The sequence below is a fragment of the Chrysochloris asiatica genome, unplaced genomic scaffold (assembly GCF_000296735.1).
Source record: "Chrysochloris asiatica unplaced genomic scaffold, ChrAsi1.0 scaffold00013, whole genome shotgun sequence".
Taxonomy (NCBI): domain Eukaryota; kingdom Metazoa; phylum Chordata; class Mammalia; order Afrosoricida; family Chrysochloridae; genus Chrysochloris; species Chrysochloris asiatica.
In genome coordinates, this window is record NW_006408531.1 from 11,927,966 (window position 1) to 11,942,629 (window position 14,664).

General features: G+C 39.8%; 1 protein-coding gene across 1 annotated transcript in view; it reads right to left on the reverse strand.

The window, feature by feature from the left end:
• The window catches only part of KIAA1244 (KIAA1244 ortholog), a 243,304-nt gene that overhangs the window by 115,080 nt on the left and 113,560 nt on the right, over positions 1-14,664 (reverse strand). The window contains exons 6-7 of the mRNA XM_006834625.1: positions 5,164-5,286; positions 1,143-1,185 (exon numbers count right to left, since the gene is read on the reverse strand). Coding sequence (XP_006834688.1) covers positions 1,143-1,185; positions 5,164-5,286 — 166 coding nt within the window. The remainder of the gene's footprint in view (positions 1-1,142; positions 1,186-5,163; positions 5,287-14,664) is intronic.

A 14,664-nucleotide genomic window follows, 5' to 3' on the forward strand; every position in this document is an offset into this window, starting at 1 on the left:
TGGGTAAGGTGGAGGGTCAGAGAAAAAGAGGAAGACCCCCAATGAGATGGATCAGCCAGGTGGCATCACTTATGGCATCAAGTGTGGCAGCGGTAGTGAGGTTGGCCCAGGATCGGATATTGTTTCGTTCTGCTGTGCATGGGGTCGCTATGAGTCGGTTCCGACTTGATGGCACCTGACAACAACTGCAACAATCATCCTAAAGTGAATATTTTATGAGAACTATGGTTGTCTAGGGACTTCTGTTGTCACACTGTAGGATCAGCACTGGACTGCGAACCACAAGATCAGCAATTTAAACCCACCAGCTGCTCCTTGGAAACCCCGTACAGAGTCACTCTAAGTCGCAATCAACTCAATGGCACTTAACAAAAACAATGGTCATCTTCAGGGGAGCACATGGCTCTTTAGTGCTTATCTGTAGGATAAGCACTGGACTGTGAACCACAAGGTCAGCGGTTCAAGCCTACCAGCCACTCCAAAGGAGAAAGATTCACCACCTTGGAAACACTATACAGGGAACTTAACAACAATGGTAGAAAAAATAAGAGGAAAAGACACGCGGAAAATCTCGGGATGTAAAATTGAGCTTCAAAAAGTGAAAAGATGCTGCAAAATTTTCTGGCCCACTGCCAAGCATCTAGCAAACTATGACTAAGACAATACACTCAATTAATGCTTTAGAAATGACAAAGCATTTTCCTTTATTATCTTGTTACTCTTTTCCTCCCAACTGTGGCTCTTTTAACTATTTTTCTCCTTTTCATCCCCTCCATTTTTACCTTTTCCCCTTCCTATCCCCTCCTCCCTCTGGCTAGTTCTTATGTGAGCAACTCATAAACCTGACTTCACAGAGAGTGACGAAACCAAACCAAACCCAAACCCAAACCAGCTCCCAGCCAGGCAGGTACCTGAAGCATTAATTTCCCTCACATAGTTGAAAGGAACAGATATGGTTGGCATTGTGTATGGGCATAGAGGATGGCATCAGTTGATTAAATACACCACGCAGTGCAAAGCTAAGCAGAAGTTCTGAGAATGGTAAACTGTCCTGAGAGTCCCTAGTCTTGTTTACTCCCCCAGCATGTAGTCCAGGTAGGCATTTGTATATAAACTGTACTAGTAAAAATCAAATCCAATACCTTGATTCCCAAATTCCTGCGGGACATCTGGGTTTTCAATGATCTAGTAAGAGAGACACACATATGACAATTAGGAGAGTCAGTCAAGAATAATCCTTCTCTTACACAAAAGAACATTCTAAGCAACACAATGGTATCCTGAGTACTCAAGGCTCAGCTAACTCTAAGCACATCTTGTAGCTTGCCATAGCTTTTCATTAAATCAAACCAAACCAAGGGACCTGGTGTAGTGCTGGAGGATAAGGAATGGATTGCTAACTACAAGGCTGGCAGTTCAAACCTACCAGACCCTCCTTGGAAACCCTATTTATACAGGGTCGCTATGAGTCAGATCTAACATGACAACACTTAACAACAACAAATCAAATCACAGCTATTGCTGCTGAGTCAATTCCAACTCACAGAAACCCTACAGGACAAAGTCGACTGCCCCATAGGGTTTCCAAAGCTGTCACCTTTATGGAAGCTGACTGCCACACCTTTCTCCCACAGAACGGTTGGTAGGTTGAACCACTAACCTAGTGGTTAGCAGCCAAGCACTTAACTACTGTGTTACCAGGGCCCCTCAGCTTTTCATTACTCATGGTATTTTTGATGAAGACTATGAAGTCTGAAACTGAGTTGAGCATTTCCAAAAAGAATTCACTCAGAAAGCCCTCAAAATTCATAGAAGCCTTTTCCCATGGAGCACTTTATGATTCCAGGGTGCTAGACCACTGACTTGGGGACATGCCTGCCTAAACAGAAAAAAATGACCTCTGAATAAAGAACAATTTGTGCCGAGACTACAGAATACACCGTGATTGATACCTAACAAATAGGGATTCTTAGATATCAGAAGGATCAGGTTCCTGGACTTCAAGAAACAGGGACAAAGATGATGGTTAAAGAGAAGCATCTTCTTACTGTTTGATGGGGAAGTATATAAACTTCTGCCTTCAGACCAGACCAGTTATTTGTGGTAGTCACTAGGTAGATGCTCAACTATTAGAGTAGAGATATGACCTTGAAGGGAAGGGTACTTCTGGGAAGATGTTGAAAAGCAGTTAGAGCTTACTCCCCATGCAGGGATAATTCAGGGACTAGAAAATTAAGAAGGAGTCCTGGTGTGGTGTTATAGGGTAAAGTACTGGACCACAAGGTCACTTTGAACCACAAAGTTGACAGTTCAAACTCACCAGCTGCTCCTTGGAGACCCCATACAGGGTCGCTATGAGTGTGAAACAGCTCAACAGCACATAACAACAACAACAACAGAATTAAGGAGGAGCCCTCGGGGTGAAGTCATTAACAGACTGGCTGCTAATCAAAAAGTCTGCAGTTCAAATCCATCAGCTTCTTTGTGTGAGAAAAATGTGGCAATCTGCTTCCAAAAAGACGACAGCCATGGCAACCTTATCGGACAGTTCTCCTCTCTACTTTAAGGTCACTGTGAGTTGAAATTGACTTGAGGGCATGGGCTATAGAGTTGAGAAGAAGGTGAAGGAGACTCTTCTGTCTTCCTATCTCTTGCTTTGGGGGTAGGGAGGGGATAAGATGGACACGTACAGAAGATATATTTCTTCCTAAATCTAGATAGTTCGTTTCTTTCCTTTGCCTTTAAGTTGTCCTGATACTTTCTGTATTCCTTTTCAGCGATGCTACACAATACCTTCATCTTCCTCAGGAAGTACTAAGTGTTGCAAAGGAAAACCCCAGCTTCATCAGTGAACTTCACCATTCAGATAGACAACTCACTTTAACAGCTTTTTTGAAATGACCATTCTTAGGTAAGGAGTCCTGGTGGCAATGTAGGACAACTGGACCCATAAACTCAACATGGGCAGTTCATCCCCACCAACCATTCTGTAGGACAAAAATAAGGCTGTCTTTATCTGTAAAGATTTACAGTCTCAGAAAACCTACACAGACAGGGTTACTATGAGTATGAATTCAATCTATGACAGTTGCTTTGATTGTCTGGAGTTCTGTGGGATAAGCACTAGACTACTAACTGCAAGGTTGGTGGTTCAAACCTACAACCTGCTCCTAGGAAACATAGTCGCTATGAGTTGGAACTAATTTAATGGCACTTAACAACAAAGCACTTCTGGTGTCTGTAAAGTAGAGACACAAGTTTTGCCACTAAGAATGTTATTGTTAAGTGCCGTTGAGTCTGTTCTGACCCATAGCGACCCTGTACAGGGTTTCTGAGGCTGTAAATCTTTACAGGAGCAGAAACAGCTTCTCCCACGGAACAGCTGGTAGGTTCAAACTGTTGACCTTAAGGTTCGTAGCCCGATTCATAACCACTACGCCACCAGAGCTCCTTATAAGTGCTTTAGGTATTAGCATTTGTGTTTTTCTGGGACAAAGAATACCATCTCCAGGGACTACACCAGTAACAGAAAGGAAATCGCAGTAAATACTGATTTTCCTTCTAATTTAGGATCCTGCCTTGGTCTGGGGTTGAGTCCAGGTGGTCAGTGATGAGTAGGAGCAGAGGGATGATTAGTTACATACTACCACAGCACAGAGGCCATTAACTACACAATTACTCAGACTTCAAAGCTGTATCTGTTAGCACCCTGACAGGAGACAAACAGGAAATGCTACAGTGAAGTAACCTCACTGGTGTGGTACGATAGGCTAACCACAAGGTTAGTACGATAGGCTAACTACAAGGTTAGTGATTCAAACCCACCAGATGTTTCACAGGAGAAAAATGAGGCTTTCTGCTCTCGTAAAGATTTATAGCCTCAGAAGCCCTATACAGGGTTACTATGAGTCAGAACTGATTCGATGACACACAATGCAACAACCACAAGCAAAAATAACAAAAATAACTTAAAAAAATTTTTTTTATGACATAAACTTGACCTTTGGTTGTGGCAAACGGAGAAAAAATTCAGTATTTGTCTTCTCAGGTCACCGTTATTTTCTAACACCTCTGGAAGTGCATATTAACAGAGACCTTGAAGTAGGAAGCACTCAGGAGACCAAATCGCTCAAGGATAAGCTTGTTAATTTTTGAGGAGACAATTTCATCTTCCTGGGCATCAACATCTTCATGTGTAAAATGAGAATAAAAGAATCTGTCTAGATGGTCTCTAAGGTTCTACCTTCAATTCATGATTCTCTAAACATTAGTACAAGATGAAGTTAACTTTAAATTTCTGAAAAAATAAAAACAAAATTAATTTCTGAGATGTTTCAGACTGGAAATAAGATTTCTAATTTTACAAACATTACTGATGTCATGACATGAATGATTAGAACCTTTCTTGCAGATTTTAAAATAATTTTAACCTGAATTATTACAGAAGCAAGTTAAAAAATGTACCACATTTGAAGAGGAATCACTCTCTCATTCCCAGAATATATATATATATATAGCAATTACATTGAAAATTTCCCTAGGAATACTCATTTTTAGACAATCTGTTCAAGTTTAGAGCCAAAAGCTTGGGTGGGTTTTGATGAGCAGGAAGGCAAATTTAGTTTTACTTTGACAGCACCAGCAGGGGAAGGAGACCCCCGCCAAAAACCTCTAGCTAGCTAAAGGAAACACATATGAAAGGCTTCAGAGGACTTGTGGGAAATTTGCACTATCTTTTAATTCCACGAACTTTTTGAATACCAAACCACAGAGCATACATTTAACTGCTATTCATTTTTGTTACTATCAAATTAATTTCTGATACTTGAGAATATTTCAGTTAGTAAGATAATATTTTCATGCAAAAATGTCACCAATAAAAATTTAAAAGAAAAAAGTAAATTTGAAAACAATGGCTACAATAAAAATCACAGAAAACCATTAAAAAAAGAAGAATGAAAAAAGAAATCACCCTCAAAATTTGGGGATGAAACTCGGAAAAATTGATTTAACAAGCTTGTTAAATAAATGTTCTCCTCCAACAAGTTAGTTCTAGATGTCTGGCTACTGTTTCCAGCAGGAGGAGCCTGGCGTTACGGAACACACGGCATGCAGTTACACACACATAACCTGATGAACGTGCGAGTACCACCACAAGCTCACCGTATTCTCCTGCCTCTGTCGTAGCTGTAAAGTCAAGTCACTCAGCATTTGACTGAGAGTTGCCCGCACAGCAGTGTTGATACTGCGCTGGTGACAGCTACATATGTATGTCTCAATGCACACCTGGTAAGAAATAAGACAGCAATACACACGCTCTGTAGACATCAGTTCATCACCAACATTTCTTGGAACTGGCCAGAGAGGACACTGGAGCTCTCCTAGATAGAAAGTCAGCCTGATTTTGGACTAGTAATTATAAAGTCCCCCAATTCTTTAAAGAAAATGATTACGTGCCCTGGTGACACAATGATTAAGCACTCACTGCTAACCAAAAGGTTGGCAGTTAGAACCCACCCAATGAAATATGAGGGAGAACGACATGACAATCTGCCCTTGTGCAGGTTGTTGTTAAATGCTGTTGACTGGTTTCTGACTCATAGGGTTTTAAAAACTAAATATTTAGGGAAACAGAAAGCCTCATATTTCTCCTGCAGAGCGCCTGGTGGGTTTAAACTGCTGACACTGTGCTTAGCAGTCCAGTGCTTATTCTACAGAGCTACCAGACCACCTCCCCATAAAGATTACAACCCAGGAAACCCCATGGGGCATTTCTGCTCTGCCACATGAGTCAAAAACCAACTTAATGACACTGTAACTACACAACAGCAAAAATATCTAAAACCCCTATGGGTCTGTTTTCAAGCATCGAGTAAAAGTAATATTACCCTTTTGACCATTGTAGGAGAATGGGAATTAGTGATTTTTAGACAGAACAAATAATTCTAGTTAGAAACTCAGATGGCTAGAGACTCAGGACACGCTCCCTTAGGAAAGAGGAAAACAATGCATTCACTCCTGGGTTATGAAGTGAGTCAATGAATGGCAGAAACAATTGATGCATGTGCCTAACAGCTGAAAGGTTGGCATTCTACACTGGAAGAAAGGTTTGAAGATGTACTTCCAAAAATCTGCCACTGAAAACCTGAGTGTACACTGCCACTGAAAACCTGGTTCTACACTGAAACACAAGGAGTGCAGCACCTTGCGTCAGAAATGACTTGATAGTAACTTGTTTGGGGATAGCAGGGCAGTGAAGTGTGGGCAAAGGTTAATGAAAACCCCTCTCCTGCTCCATCAATGAGTTTGACCTTAGGTGAACTCTCTAGCTGTGTTTTCCTGGAAACTTGATAAAGGGGGAACGTCAGTTGTGTTACTAGGCAGCGTGGCTTATGGTCCAAAATGACTCTTGATTATTAAGCTGCCTCCAAATTGGGAAACTGTAAACGAACCAGAAAAACCTGCTGGGAAGTCACAGGTTTGTGTTTTCCTGGGTTCAGTGACTTTTGCAGTTGACCACATCCTCAAAGGAAACTGCTAAGATCTGCTCATGGAGTAGTTGGTTACAAGTAGCCGTTAGTTCTTACCTGGGATTTGGGCTCCTAAGCCAACATGACTCCATACACATTGATGTGGCTCTCATCTTCTTGCACCTAAGTTGTCAGAGAGTAGCCTCTGGACAGCTGTAAGGAGTCCTGTTGTTGCCCCATGTTGCCCTGCTAGCACACTGTGCTTCCTGTCCTGAACCCACTACATGAGTGTGAGGCCAAATGGCCTACTTAGTCGTATGCTCTGCTGCTCTGTATGTCTAGTTGAATAAAAGAAGGCTTCTGTCTCCTGATGGGTGCTGTATGGAGAATTAAAAAAAAACCAAACCCCTCATTTGATGATAATAATGCAAAATGTCACCATGCTTTCAGATTTTACTGCTTCTAAGGAGCTCTGGAAGCGTGGTGGTTATAAATTGGGCTGCTAACCTCAAGGTCGGCAGTTCAAAACTACCAGCTGTTCCACGGGAGAGAGATGAGGCTCTCGGCTCCTGTACACATTTGCTGCCTTGGAAACCCTGTGCAGGGTCACTATGAATTGGAACCGACTCCATGGTACATAACAACAACAAGTTCTTTTGGAGCCTATCAGGGTGGACATGACTGTTTGATGCATGACTTAAATTTGCTCACTTTTCTTTCTCCATAAAGTTTTATCCTTTCAATTTTGCATAGCATACACAGACACACAAAAAACAAACTGGGATTTAATGTATCTCTTTTTTTAGGAATAGACCCAAGATGATCTACAAAGGAAATATAGGCTTGTTATTTAAATGGCAAATTTAATTTGATGAGTGACCCCTTAGTTGAGAGACACTAACTGTTAACCTTTGTTGTTACTACTACTTAAGCCAGAGAGGTTTTCTGTCAGGCCTTACTTATAACAGCCTTTTTATAATATTAACTAGGACTCCTGGTCTGGACTGTAGGATAAACACTGGACTTCGAACCACAAAGTCAGTGGTTCAAACCCATCAGCTATTCCTCAGAAACCCTATACAGGGTTGCTATCACTTAACAACAACAAACAACAACAACATTAGGTAAAACCTAAGTGACTTTTAAAAGCTTCGTCTATCTCCTATGGAATGTTTTCTATTCCAAATGAGCGTTTAACACTTAAATGTGCATTTAAAGTTGGTATAGATTAATTCATTTTGGTAGTTAAAAAATAGGAGCAAGTTCCACTGTATTTATTTTTCAGACTACTACGGACATGGAAATTTAAAATTCATTTTCTCAAACTATCACAAACTGCATTTTTGAAGATGCAATTTGAATATACTTAGAAAAAAGATGGTTTAAACCTGACAGGTGTTTATTTTTGTATGTGCTATTTAGAAACCTTGAAGACACATCTAAATGAGTACAAGGTTCCATTTTAATGGAACCAGATTTTCCATAGTGTAATTAGGCACACAAGAACCATTTGGACCTTATAATTAAAGTTTCCTTTAAATCCTATGCTTTTTCAAGAAATGCTTACTAGGTGTTGATCTTCAAGATCTTTAAGCTCAAGCACTACAGACTTTCAGAATTTTAAGCCTTGAAAGAATTCAAGATGAAAGTAGCTATTTTGAGAACTGAATTACAAACTAAACAGTTCAAATGTGGTACCTCAAGCAGTTCCCTTGTATACTGAAAGCCATATCTACAAACTACACCAGTCACTTCAGACTACAGAAGTAAACACGTGTGATGAAATAGACTTTAGGTAACACAAATGGTGCTGCTAACTGACAAGAATGTCCTAAATTCCTAATGAATTTTCTTGAATTTTAATGTCACCAGTGTGGCACTGTGGGATAAAGCCCCGGACCTCAAATTCGGTTTGAACCACAAGGTCAGCAGTTCACTCACCAGCAGCTCTTTGGAAACCCTATAGAGAGTCACTATGAGCTCGAATAGACTTGACGGCAATTAACAACAACAACAGTGTTTTTAACTGATTAGTTAATAACATTACTGGTACATCAGTGGAAATGACTATTGCAATAGTTATTTTATTAAGGAAAAAGATGAACATGTTGACTTTGCTAAAAAACAAACCTATGTACCTATAAAGCTCTTTTTCCTAAAGTTGTGTATATAAATACTAAATATTGCATGACGGTATCCTGTTAAATATTAAAATGACTGTGTATTCAAAAATACCTCTGCTTGTAGATGCCCAGAAATGCTTTCTCAACTATTCTGATATCTTCTGTTTCTTAAATTTTCTGTATTATTTACCAATAAGGTTCAGAGAGCTAGGGTTTCCATTTATAAACTTTACTGTTGTATCAAGATCAATAATTTCCCACCATTGTGCTAAAATGACCTCCATCTCTTCGCTAAAATGACCACACTGAGTCACTAAAGCTGAAAGAATACTAAGTCCAAAGGCAGGCTGAGTTTCTGGGAAAGACCTCATCAGTTTCTTCTTTTCATCTCACCAGTGTCAGTTCTACCTCCCCATGCCCTTTGCTTGGTATAAACAATTGGCACATACAGTGCTTCCGTCGTGAACCTCTGCACAGGCTCAACAGGCCAAGTCAAATACCTTGTGGAAAGCCACAGGCCCCCGGTCCCCCGGGAATGCACGAAGACACAGGGCAGTGAGGAATTTCAGAATGAACACTTTGATCATTTCATGCATTTGTGGACATCCAGCTTTACGACATGCTAAACAAAACTGAGAGCAAAAACACAAATGGTTAATGAAGCAAAACAAATCCCAAAAGCAGAAGGAAAAAAGCATAAGTCTGCAAGCTGCATACATGCAATAAAAGCTATGCCCCACTGGATACGCAGAATGATAAATAACAGTACTAGGCTAAACCCAGGGTGAAATAACTATTCAGTATGAAGCAGCACAGTGGAATATAGTAAGCATTCAATATGTATTAGCCAACTGATCACATATTTTATAGATGGTGTCACAATAGGGATTTGCTTTGTTTTGCAAAAATAAAAATAAAAATCCATTACTTTCACTGTGTGAAACTGTACATTTTACCTTCTCTTTCCTATCTGATGTTAGTAGCACTATTTTGATACAACATTGTATGTCACTGAGAAGTTTCATAAAGAGAAGAGCTAGTATATTTCCAATAGGCAGATTTTTATGAAGATGAAAAATAATTCATTGTGATAAAAAGTAGAAACAGTAAGAGATTAATAATTCATTGTGATAAAAAGTAGAAAACAGTAAGAGATTAAGCAGCAAAAAAGCAGAAACAAATCTTTATTTAGAGAAGACACATTGTTACTACATTAGAAACAAAAAAAATATTGGTAAGCACTCTATGGTAACCAAATTTTGGAAAATGAATTCAGTAGCCAAGCTCTATGATGATGTCACAGTTCCACTCAGTAGCCAAGCAGTTTCCTCTCTGAAAGACACCTGATTCCTAAGATAGGTAAATATCTGCAAAAGGTGGGTATGTAACAACAGATATGTCATCATAGGGTCTGCTGAGGTACACATACACACATACACTGAATTAAAGTCATTTTATTATTCCTATGAAATCTGTGCAAAAATAAGTCTGATCATCATGCATGGTCAGGGAAGTTTGCTGGTCTTCCTCTTTGATCTCAACTCCAAGGAAATTCTTAAAGATCCCAGGAATACAAGGAAAACTCTGATTCAGAGTTCCCTTTGTTCTTCTTAAGCTGACTTATCAAAATGGCTAAAGACACGTCTGCCCATCAATTCCTACGCCTTCCCAGGCAGAGCCTTCCATTTGTTGTGTAGTGTATACAGAGATCCAGACTCTACCCTATGAACCAAGCCAAGATGAAGTAGAGAGGATCTCTGTAAAGCTGTATGTCTTCTAACTTCAGAAAAGTTCAACAGCCAGGCAAGAGAAAGTAAAAGGGAGATGTGAAAAGTCCTTGTAAAAGGAGAACCAGCTACTCAAAGTCCATCTAGCAGTAAGCAGCCAAAAACAATCTTCTCAGATGAGTCCAACTAGAGCCTGAAGAGGCTAGCCCACATGGAAGAAAGGGGCTTCCCAGGAAAAAGTGGAGATGCTCTTTAGAACAAGATTTGCTCACTCTAGTGGCCACAGTTGGGTTGGTATAGAGCCCTTACTCCCTTTGCCCAGTTTTTCTAGCAGGAGGTGGGGCTACTCCTCCCAGTCTTTCAGAAACATAATAAATAAGATTGCTCCCAAGGTAAATGGAGCAGGACATCTGTGTGTTTTTCTTTTAAATCATATTGGGAGACCCTCTGCTCTGTACCTGTAGAATTTTATTTGAGGTGTGTCTCAGAAATGAAGTTCCCACATCCGAATAGATTAAAATGTCATCTACCATCTCAAGGCTTATAAAGAATTCAAACTAAATTGAAAGATTTTTTTAACTTAAAATTTAATTTAAAAAACAAATAGTGACGATTGGAACTGTTAAACCAGAATCTTTGGTAGCATATTTTGAGTCTCGATGTTTGTTAAGTTCCCCAGATAGCAAGTGGAATGATTCCTTAATTCCATATGGTGTGATGGTAACACTATGAGGCTCTGAAAGACAAACTGAGTGTCAATATGAAAAGATCTCCAAGAAAGTGACCTATTCCTAATGACATCTTAAATATATGGTAAGAAAAAATAAAACGGCATCAATCTCTCTGTCTGCATATACAAACACACATGACAATAAGAACTAAATATGTTGGTAAGGGTCCCTGGAGTATAAAATAGAATTTCATTTGGCTCTCATTATTGTTAAGACAAGATTCTACTAATATTTTGTAAGACTTAAGGTAGAGAGAAAGCAATATAGCATAGTGGTTAATAGCCCATGTTTGAAATATAAAGAGTCTGGGCTTGAGTATCTAGCTGTAGAAACTTAGGCAAGCAAACTAACCTCACAGTGGCTTGGGTTTCTTATGTAGTATGCCTGTGGTAAAGATCACATATGTATGTAAAAGAGAATTTATGTAAAATGCTACTCAGGGACATGCCCTAGGAGCTGAACAACTGAGAGCTATTATTATTAACTGGTGTTTGGGAACAGAGAGACAGTAGGGAAGGAGGGAAGGGAGGAGGGAATGAAAAATGGAGGCTCATGAAATTATGAATCTTAAAGAAAAAAGCCACGGTCTTTGTGACAGACTTTGAACATGACAGTATGTTACAGAGTCAAAGACTGGCAGTTTCTTATGAAATCAATACGATAAAAACCAACAAATACACATATAAGAACCAGGTTCCTTAGCGGAGCTTCCAGCAGGCATGAGAACATGTCCCAAATCTTTCCAAACGAACTTCACTATAGAACTTCTAGCTATGGTTCCACCTCTTGCTTTATACCAAGACCTTGGTGGTTTTTACTCTCACTGCATTTCCTATGTTAAAGTAACTCAAGACTCCTACTAAATTGTGCATAACACTAACAGAAATCTTGGGTCCAAATTTCAGGCAATGAAGGATGAGGACTATGTATCTATGTGGAATTTTAATACCGATTGTTCAAGAAACTGAAGAGAGAACATGTGCTGGATATTTTATAATTGCTCATCTTTTATTTACTAGTGATATTTCTTATTCCTCCTGCATCCTGGAAGACCTTATTCTGAAAAATTTCCATTACTGCATAGTGTAATTAAGTGCTACACATAGACACACAAACAAAGGCTGTCCTCTTATTTACATTTTGAGAGCTTAATGATCCTTTTATAGTCTCAGCATTACCTTGGGAAAACAGCCTCGTTTTTCATATTTAAGTACATTTCCTGATCAACAGGTTTCAGGGTAAACATTATGCTTGAGCAATAGTCACAGTAAAAAGGGAGCGAGAGAACAGGTGGGTGCCTTCCAAACATTTCCATGGGAGCTTAAAAGGTTTAAAATGTTTTGATCAATTGCTTCCCTTGTCATTTCAAAAGTGATAATGGGAGAAAAACAAGAGTTTTTTCTTTAAGTTAAAGAACTACTTTTTCTGGAAAGTACTTATATAATCCAGAAAGCTTCCAGCAGATAAGTGGTAGTTTTAGGTTGAAACGTCCTGCTTCACAAATAAAGAAGCAGATTTCCAAAGGCTAAATTAGCAGGTGAAAAGCATTTGAAAACCTTCAGAATAATTTCTTAAGCAATTCCCATGGTTAAAACCAAAAGGCTTTCTGAGCAATTTTGCAAATTTAAGTAAATACAAAATGGGGGTCTGCATAGGACATGTGTAGTCCCATTTCATCAGTTGGAAGTAAGCAGTCATCTCAAATGATGATTCTACTGCCATCCTTTCCTAACTTAACTAAACATCATTCATCTAATAATCTAATATTGTGACTACTGGTCTATATGCTTATAATTATTACATAAGCTATTGGTCTGCTTTTCAAAGAAACAGACCAACTCCATGCTTATCTTATACCAGATTACATTAACATGGATTGGAGTTAGGACATGTTACATAATAAAAAGTCCTCCATTATTTAAAGGCTGACAGTGGGCCTTCTGGTGAAACAGTGTGATAACCTCTACAGCCAATTTGATTGCTAAAGCACTTAAGAAATATGTCTGCCATGTATTAAAGACAAACCAAATGCATTGCTTTTGAATTGAATCTGACTCATAGTAACTATATCTATAAGACAGAGTAGAACTTCCCATAGGGTTTCTAAGGCTGAAAATCTTTCGAGAAGCAGACTGCAACATCCTTTTTCTCATGGGGTGGTTGGTGGGTTCAAACCATCAATCTCTTGGCTAGCAGCTGAAGACTTACCCACTGTGCCAGCCAGGCTCCTTTGCCATACATTAAGTACTGACAAATGGGGAGGAAAACTGGGGGGATAATCAGATAAGAGAAGATGAGGGGAATAGGAAAACTAAAGCTTTGACTTGGGAGGTCATTATTGGGAGAGGTTGTTGCTATGTGGCACACCATATTTGGGGTTGGGGTTAGACAGATTAGCCATTGGAGTCCTGGTGTGACGCTGTGGGTTAATGCATTGGACTGCAACGTCAGTTTGCACCACAAGGTCAGTGGTTCAAGCTCACCAGCTGCTCCTTGAAAACCTTATACAGTGTCGCTATGGGTTGGAACTGATTAGACAGCACTTAACAACAACAGATTAGCATGGCAGACAGGAAGCAGTAAGCCTTGAAGGCTGCTGGTACCTGGATTTGATGTTCACAGATCCAACTGAGCATCATCTAAGATGAGCTTATACAAATATTTAACTGTGGCAATGCATCTCACACTTTAATATGGACATGCCACAAGGAGCTCCGTCAGCAACATCACAGAATACCAGACCAAGCAGGCTCAGGGGATGGTGCCAGAATTCGGAACCACATATAAAGGAATATTTAGAAGGTTGGAAGGCTTACAGCTAAGGGAATTTCTAGCAGAAGCAAGAAGTCCATTGCTTTCTAATTCAAGATGCTCAGCTGCTCCTGGAGCCGCCATCTTGGGTGGGACCAAGTGGAAGAAGGATCACAGCAGACATGGATGCCTGACAGAACCACGGATATACAGGTGAGGACATTCTTTTTTGGGGGGTGGTATCTGTTCATTGGTTTCTTGCTGTCTGTGCACCTCCATTCAGGTGACTAGAGAGGGTGCCTGAGCGAGTGGATACCCCATCCCCACCCCCACAGGTTTCTACTACGCATGCACACAGATCGCCTCAAAATTTAAAAGTGACAGTTTCCACTTAAAACCAAACGGCAGTGCAATATGTCCACAGCCGGCCCTGAACTATTTATCACTAGGAAAAAGGCCTGAGCAGGGATTGTGGAACAGAACAAGCAGACTAAAACAGGAAATAGGCCAAAAATTAAATCCTGAGTTATATAACAACAACCAACAGTGGCATCTTGAAATTCCTCAGGAAAAAGAGTGAAAAGGAAGCCCATTTCCTGATCACATCTACCTGGAGGCAATCAGAAAGCATAAGAAATACCAAAATTCACACCCATCTAAGTATTAAGGACACAGATAACGCCTGAATATGCCCCCAAAACAGAAACATGGCCATATCAGCACATGTCCAGGAATGAGATAAAGTGATGGAGACAAATGAGCTGGAAGTAGACATGTGCTCCATACTGGAAGATGGGCAGGCTTTGGAAATGCCTGAGAAGGAATTCAGAAAAATGATTATAAAATGTATCAAAACACTATA